At 34.3% G+C, this 9,064-nt stretch overlaps 1 protein-coding gene across 1 annotated transcript; it reads right to left on the bottom strand.

Annotated features, from left to right (window-relative positions):
- Positions 1–2,323: 2,323 nt before the first annotated feature.
- On the bottom strand, positions 2,324–3,268 carry LOC308646234 (olfactory receptor 4F3/4F16/4F29-like; the record flags this gene model as incomplete). Its single annotated transcript, XM_081288897.1, has 1 exon — positions 2,324–3,268. The coding sequence occupies exon 1, from the start codon at positions 3,260–3,262 to the stop codon at positions 2,324–2,326; it is 939 nt and encodes a 312-aa protein (XP_081145023.1). The 5' UTR covers positions 3,263–3,268.
- Positions 3,269–9,064: the final 5,796 nt, after the last annotated feature.

Genomic DNA, 9,064 nt, shown 5'->3' with positions numbered 1-9,064 from the left:
AGAACAGCTCTTATAAATCTGGTATGAGATTGCATATGAAAATATTTGATACTTGCATATGTGTCTGTGTGTGTATGTGTGTGTAAGAGATTTTACCTATACTTGTATAGAGTCTCTGTATCTTCAAAACATATTAGTAAAATATATTCATTTTTTTCTGCTTTTAACCCATTATGTTCCATCATTCTACATATAGGACATCTATAAAAACTTAAATTTTTATGACACCTGTAAAGGGGAAGGGAGGGGGAGGGGTTAGCAATGATGGTGGAATGTGATAGACATCATTCTCCAAAGTGTATGTATCAAGTCATGAATTGGTGTAAACATACTTTATATACAAACAGAGGTATAAAAAATTGTGTTCTGTATGTGTAATAAGAAATGTAATACATTCCACTGTTATGTATTTTAAAAATAAATTAAATATTAAAAAATTTATGATACCTATAAAAATACCTAAGTTTTTATAAAACAAAAAAAACTAAGTTTTTATAAAACAAAAAAAAACTAAGTTTTTATAAAAACTTAGATATTTTTATAGGTGTCATATATGAAGGATGATGGGAAATAACAGATTAAAAATAGCACTTACTGCCTTTAACATGTGGGTAGGATATTTGCAGAAATAGGGAGTTATATTTTGAATGTTCATGAGCTTTTCTGGCCCATTAAAATAACTATATGTCAATGATTCTCACTTTTCCTTCTTAAGAGGCGAAAGATTTTTCTTTTCCTGACCAAAATTAGTCAGACCCCCTCTGAACTCTCTTCTCAACTAGGCCTCTACTTTGGCCCCCTTTACTCATGGGTATGTATTCCCAGTTTTAGCAAAAATCATACTAAGTAGAAATACAGAGAATACCCGCACCCTTGATATCTTCTCTTAATAATTTTCATTCCACTGACTCACAACCTGCTGCTTAGCTATAAAATTCTCCACTTATTCCTACTGTATGGAGAATTCAACCCAGTGCAATGCTGAAAGGTCTCTATTCCCCTATTATAATAGTTCCTGAACAATATGTTTTTATCATATTAACTGTAGTCAGGCTGCAGGGCATTTGTTGTTGTAGTAGTATTTTGTTTTGTTTTGTTTTGTTTTGTTTTGTTTTGTTTTGTTTTGGTACTGAGGATGGAACCTAGGGATGCTCAGCCATTAAACCACATCCCTAGCCTTTTTTATATACTTTACTTAGAGTCAGAGTCTCACTAAATTGCTAAGGACCTTACTATGTTGCTGAGGATAACTTTGAAGTCCTGCCTCAGCCTCCCAAGCCACTGAGATTACAGGTATGCACTATCACGCCTGGCAGATGGCAAGATTTTTTTTAAGTATTCTCTATGAAATAAGAGTAAGTCACTTTGATTAAAGTCATAATTAAAAGGGGTAACTGAGATGAGAAGAAATAGTGGACAACATAAAAATGGCTATAAAGGGTAAAAGGATATGGCTTTCTTTTTCAAGAAGAAAAAAAGGTAGATTCTAAGATAAAATGGCTGATTATTTCCAAATATAGGCCTCAAACTTGGCGCCCTTCACTGATGGATATGCATAACCCAGTCTTAGTGAAAGACAAAACCTAATGGATATAGAAAGTAGGAAGTAAATTCTATTTTCCCTTGTTGTATAGGTATAACTTCAATTAACAAAACTAAAGAGAGGTGATGATATCTGTTAAGTTTTGGGCAAAGTTTATAGAGTGTGGCTTTGATGAATTACTAAAATAAAAAAACATTAAGGAACACTTAATTACCAACTGTTACATCAAAGCAAGACTAGAGCTCAGTTTTCTCTAAGTTACTTCTACTATGTTAATAAAAAATACATTTCACTCTGTAGTTATACTACAACCATTTTAGTTCCCTGATAGCTTCACTACCTATACTACTACTTTGGGTTGACTGGTGTCCACCAAGTAGATTCTTTGCAGCTTTGTGAATGTGGGATCTTTACAAATGTAGTCAACTTAAGATGAGGCCATACTGAATTACAAAGGACTAAGGAGAAACTTCTTCCTGTTCTGAAGTCCTTAATTAAGGTAGAGTTTCCTGTTATGTATTTCTAATAATTACTTCATATAATATCATCCATTTGGAATTAGGCTCAAAATCATTATAATCTTTGGTTTCTAAATATTTTGCATGTAATTCCTCCTCTTTCAGAAATTAATGGCCCTCTTTCTTAAGTGAAAGATAAAATGGACTTAATACAGTATGGATCATCAAATCAAGATAGGACAAAGAGAAGCATTTATCTGAGTTTGACCATCACAGTGATCTTCAATAGTCTATTAGTATTCTTTACAACACCACCAATCACTTAAGAGATCTTCCTGTAACTCACTAACTGTCTGCATATTCTCCTCATTGCCACCTTCATTTCTTGATTCCTTAGTGTGTAGATGACAGGATTCAGAAAAGGAGTCAGAACAGCATCAAAGAAGGCCAGGAATTTGTCCAAGTGTGTGGAGGGAGATGGCCGTGCATATACAAATATCAAAGGAACAAAGAACAAGACCACCACAGTGATGTGAGCTGAAAGTGTAGACAGAGCCTTGGAAGAACCAGCAGAAGAGTGCTTCTGAACAGTGAGAATGATGACAACATAGGAAATGATCAGTATGAAGAAGGAGCCCACAGAGATGAAACCACCATTAACTGTGACCATGAATTCCAGTCGGTAGGTGTCTGTGCAGGCAAGTCTGATGAACCAAGGAAGGTCACAGTAGAAACTATCCAACACATTAGGGCCACAGAAGGGCAATTTTACTACAAAAACTAATTGAACCACTGAGTGAATAAGGCCAACCACCCAGGCAGCCACTAAAAAGAAGATGCACATCCGTGGGCTCATGATGGTCAGGTAGTGCAGAGGCTTACATATGGCCACATATCTGTCAAAGGCCATGGCCATGAGCAGCACCATCTCCACACCACCAATGAGATGGATGAAGAAGATCTGAGTGATGCAGCCTCTAAATGAGATGACTTTGTGCTTCCTGAAAAGGTCATAAATCATCTTTGGGGAGATGACAGAAGAAAAACCCAGGTCAATGAAGGAGAGGTTGGCCAAAAGAAAGTACATGGGAGAGTGTAAGTGAGGCTCAGAAGCCACTGTGAACACAATGAGGGAGTTTCCCATCATGCTTGCCACATAAAACATGAAGGAAAACCCAAAGAGGAGTAGTTGGATACCCCAGGAGTTGGTAAGTCCCAGGAACACAAACTCCGACACCACAGAGTGATTTGCTCCACCCATTGGCTTTGTTGGAGGTGCTGCGTGAAGAACAAGAGGAGAAAATGCAAATTATGACAAGTATATTATTAGGAGGAGAAAAGTCAAAGTTATAAAAGTTTATTTATACTTTAGCATTAAAACTGACTTCACATGCTATTAGTCCCTGAAATATAAAATTGGTCACAGTTATGTAAATCTCCTCTCGACACTTATGTTCTGTCTTTATTCAATATAATACCCTGATTCCTCCCAGCTAGTCTTTGTGATGTTCCTTGTGAGAAAGAAGATGACCAACATAAATAATAAGAACTCAAACCAAAAAAACTCTTCCTATTTTTGTCAGCTCCAGTCACATGTAACTAAGCACTATTGCATCAACTTTCAATACAATAAAACATCTGGAAAACACTCCTTTTCTTCCTTTATTTCAAACCCTACCTCTAAGATGTGGTCATCTTCACAATTAATTTACATTTGCCACATCGATGAAATCTCCCTTTATTATTACTAGTATTTATTTTACTGTCCCTTATATTAAAATAAAATTGGTACAAATCTAACTCATCAAGGAGACCATAAACTTCCTGAAGGCAGGCATTATGATTTACCCATATTTAGGCTCCTAAATCAACAAAAGTATGGTCTAATGAAAAGTACCTATGAACTGTTATCATTTTGTATCACATTAGGTACAAAAATTGAAAACAAATGTTTAGAAACTTCTCTAGAAATTAACCTTACAATGATACCAATGTTTCTGATTTTGTATTTTTCCAAAAATCTCCACCTGTGAAGGACTGCAAATTAATGGGGAAAAGGACTGGTCCCTTGGGGTACAGTAATTTGAGAAGGGCTACCTTAGAGTACATGATCCATGTTCTGAAAAGATTAAATCTAGCAGAATCATCACAGTGAAATGGAAAATATATTTTTACAAATCTCTGTGATGATTCATCATGTTAACTTGTAATTAATTAATTTTAATTACAGAAAGAATAGGGGGTTTAAATTCACAAAACAAGATTTCTTCCATTATTCATCCATTGACAGTTTTGATTTGGGGCAAGTTACTTACACTCTTTTGCCGCAGTCTCGGCTGGGCACAGAATCACGAGCCACCACACAGCTTTGTAGATTCAAACAGCAAATCTTTATTCCCGAACTCACACCGGCCTCCACACACGTTCTCTCGCAATCCCAGTTCTCCTGCCACCCAATTCACCTACTCCACGAGGCTTATTTCCCAAAATGCTCTCTGAATCTCACGAGAGTTCAACAGGAGCTTAGGCAGCGGGAACGCCCTAATTCCAGCAGCAATAATCCTCAACATCGAACTTCCCTAAAATCCAAGGTCTTAAACTGGGAACGCCTTAAACTTGTCTTAAACCGGGAACGCCCTAAACCCAAGGATTGGGATACTTCCTCAAACTGCAGGATACACCCTAATCCTGGATCCACCCTCGTCCTTGGGCAGGGTCACCTAACATGCAATGTCAACAGCGAAATTAACATGGGGTACGCTGGCAAGGAAATTTCCTACTTGGTAATGGCCCTCAGCACTCTTTGATCTTAAGTTTATTTATCTATGAAACTCTAATTGGTGCAATAATTAGTATATCTTAATCATATAATTTTTGTAAATATTTGGGAATTTTTTTCTCTTTATTTTACTGTCCATGATAGTATTCAATTCATGAGACAAAACTGATGAATGAATGAAAAAATAAGATGCTACTTGCCGGCAGAAAACATGAAAATTCCATATCATAAAATATATATTTCAATAACATAATATGCCAAAAAAACAAATAATCAATAAATGGGTAAGGAACTGAAAAGGCACTTCACAGAAGAAAAAATGCAATCTGTCAACAAATATATGAAAAAAGGTTCAATATCTCTAGCCATTAGAGAAATGAAAATTAAAACTACACTGAGATTCCATCTCCCTCCAGTCAGAATGGCAATTATGAACAATACAAGTCACAATAAATTTTGGCAAGGATGTGGAAGAAAAGGTACACTCATACATTGCTGGTAGGACTGCAAATTGGTACAACCACTGTGGAAAGCAGTGTGGAGGTTCCTCAGAAAACTTGAAATGGAATCACCCTCTGACCCAGTTATTATCCCATTCCTCCATATATACCCAAAATAACAAATATTTAGAATCACTCCTGATGTAAAATATGGCACATAAATTTTTGCTGAAAAGATAAATAAAATCCATTTGTTTGCAGTTAAATTTACCAGATGAGGATAGAATAAAAGGTAGAATGAAAAAAATTGTTCTACCAAAAGTCAGAATAGATCTAAATAAATCCAATCTAATAGATCTAAATAGATCCAATCTATTCGAGGAGACCCAAATCAATGAGGTCAGCTTTAAAACATACAGATAAATTGAAGATCTCTAATTCAGGAAAGTCTCTAATCTTTTCAGATCAGGAAATGCATTACCAAATATATTAAATAACTTGAACAAAAAAATAAACTTACTTAGTGATAGAGCTTAGACTAGAACCCAAGTGACAAGGTGATGATAGAAACTGTTGGGGAAAGATGAGCACCTTTTACAGCTCCTCACTGCCACTTAATGACATTGATGAGTGCTGCTTTGGCCACCAAAATTAACCATCCCAGACAACTCTCAGCTTTCTAATATCTTGAAAAATATGACAGTTTCCTAAAACATTTGTTATCATTCTCATTGTTCAAGAAAATACTCTTACTTGAAATAGATGGGTTTCTATATGGGCTCATAACAGAAAATGCCAGTTTAACACTCAACTCTGTCTCCAGAGGAACGAAACCTCTAGAGAGGGTCCAGCAAGCTTTAATTGTTACTAGAGGTTGCAAGATTGTGTCTTCCTTTGAATTCATCTCTATTTTAGCTCTTATAAGATCTAATAACAATTTAAAAATCTCCATGTAATAATATAATGATTATAGGTTTCAGTATATGAAAAACTGTTTCACATTCTTCTACCTAATAACTTGATGATCTTGAATAACATACATTTCATCTCTGAGCACTTTTCCCATAAGTAAAATGGAGAAAATTAATGTCACCGAAATGAGAATGTGAACTAATATGATACCAAATATAATTATTCTTCCTCTGAAATGTATCTAGTAATGAAATAATTTATAAATAAATTATTGTATATTAATTCACTGAAATAAATTATTTGGAAATTTTGGAAAGTAATAAGAATGAATCAGATTTAATATAATATTTAATGGAAAATATCAGATTATAAAATAGTATATTCATATAAATCTACCAAAGTTTTAATTCCATACATATTAAATATTATTAAATATAAATATAAATGCATATACATATATACCATAAAATACATATGTACCATAAAAAAGCTTGAACAAAAAGAATACCAACTCCAGAAAAGTGATTTTCTCTGGAAAGGAAGAAAAAGGAAACTGACAGGACAAGTGAATTCAGCTGCATTTGTAATGATTTATTACCAAAAAAAAAAAAAAAAAAAAACAGATCTCATGAAAAAATAGCAAATATTCATGTGTTAAATCTGGGAACTAAACACGCAATACCCATGATACAGTTAAGGGCACTTTTTCAGAGGTTACTGTATCATATTTCCTTTTTAAATTTCATACGTCAGCCATATATATCTGTACCTTTCTCTCATCAGGTTTCACCAGGGTCACTACAAAGCCTCCATAGCATCCTGCTGCTTCAGCAAGCCTCCATCTGCACTCAAAGCAGATACTGACCATCCCATTAGTGGCTTAGAGCTTCCTCTCTGCCTCCAGGTGAACTGCAACCTCTTCAAGCATTCAAAGCCCCTTTAGAGCTGCTACCTTCTAACTTCATTTTCTATTTCATTTTTTCTAGTTTTTTTTTTTCATCTCATGATCCAGCATTATCAATTTATTTGTTGGCATTGCCACAAAATAAACATTCCATCATGCCTTTAAATATACAAGTCCTTCTTTCCCAACTCCGGTCCCATCATCTCTAACCATTGCTCTCCTCCACCTGGGAGAAAACTGCTATCTATACCTCATGGAGAGCTACACACATGCTTTAGTAGACTCCCCTTCTCAACAATCTCATTACATCATAAGCAGAATCCATACTTTACTCATCTAAATGTTCCTACTCATAACATTTGATTCATGCCAATAAATAACACTGAACACATTATATTAGTTTTAGATTTGTATGAATTGAGGACATGAATTGTGCTATGTGCTTTTTACAATTGCAACTGCTGACACAATGCACAGAATAAAAAGAGGCAAGAGGAAAGACACCAAAAATATTATCTCCATCAAAAATCAGTTAAAGGTTTCAGTGATGGAGAACTTAGACCTCAGATATAATAAAGGTAACCTGGGAAAATCACATTGCAATTGAAAATCAGAAAATAGAACACTCAGATTACAATTGAAATACTGATAGATACAGCATATCACGTATTTATGATATCACAGTTTAGGATAAAGAGTTTACATTGAAATTACTTAAAAATGTAAAATATACCTAGTAATATAATTAGGGAAGATGAATTTTAAAAACTGATAAGAGTTCTGAAGCAACAAAAAAACAGAAAATAGAAGATTATGAAAATGAAGTAGAATTAAGGAAAAAGAAAATATATAAAAATCAAAGCCATAAAGAAAAATAAGGAATATAAGAAATTGGGAAATTTAAGGAAAACTGAATATAAAAGCAAAGATATTGTAAATATAACCTAATTGGACAATACTAAGTTGTCTTTAATTGCCCTAAAACAGGTACTGGGGAAGAAAAGAAAATGGCAGAAGTCAATAAGAAATTATCCCTAGATGTACTAAAAGAAAGAGAAGTATAGTACTAAACATTAGAAAACAGAAATCCACACAGTTTGGGTCATCAAAACTAAATCCACTTGAGGTAGAGTCAGGATCCAATTCTCAGTCCTAAGCAATAGTCATAAGCATGTTTCTAATGGAATAACAAGGAATGGTGCCCATTCACATAAAAATGATCAAATACTTACAACCCTGTTGATTATGCTCTGAAGCAACTTCTTAGATTGACTGTTCTCAAGAGAGAACATTTTTTACCTGACACCAATATAGTCAAATAAGCCAATTAATAAATGGGCAAATGAATTAAGCAGACACTTCTCAAAAGAAGAAACACAAATGACCAACAAATACGTGATAAAATTGCTCAACATAATTAGCTACTATGGAAATACCAATCAAAACTACATTGATATTTTACCTCTCAGAATGGCAGTCATCAAGAATACAAATAATAGGGCTGGGGTTGTGGCTCAGTGATAGAGCACTTGCCTGGCACATATGAGGTACTGTTTCATTCCTTGGAACCACATAAAAATAAATAAATAAATAATATTTTTTAAAATAATAATAATACAAATTCAATATTGTCCAATTAGGTTAATAAATGCTAAAGAGGATGTAGGGGGAAGTTACACTCAAACATTGTTGGTAGGAAAGCAAATTAGTACAACCACTCTGCAAAGCAGTATGGAGATACCTCAAAAAACTAGGAATTGAATGACCATATGACCCAGCTATCCCACTCTTTCATATTATCCAAAACAACTAAAATCATCATACTATAGTGATACAGTCATGTCAATGTTTGTAGCAGCACAATTCACAATAGCCAAGTTATGCAATCAGCCCAGATGCCTGGCAACAGATGAATGGATAAAGAAAATGTGGTATATATAAACAATGGAATTTTATTAATCATAAAGAAAGATGAAATTATGGCATTTGAAGGAAAATGGATGGAACTAGAGACCATAATGTTAAGCA

The sequence above is a fragment of the Spermophilus citellus genome, assembly GCF_964194105.1.
Source record: "Spermophilus citellus genome assembly, chromosome: 4".
Lineage (NCBI taxonomy): Eukaryota > Metazoa > Chordata > Mammalia > Rodentia > Sciuridae > Spermophilus > Spermophilus citellus.
This window is presented reverse-complemented; position numbering and strand designations above follow the sequence as displayed.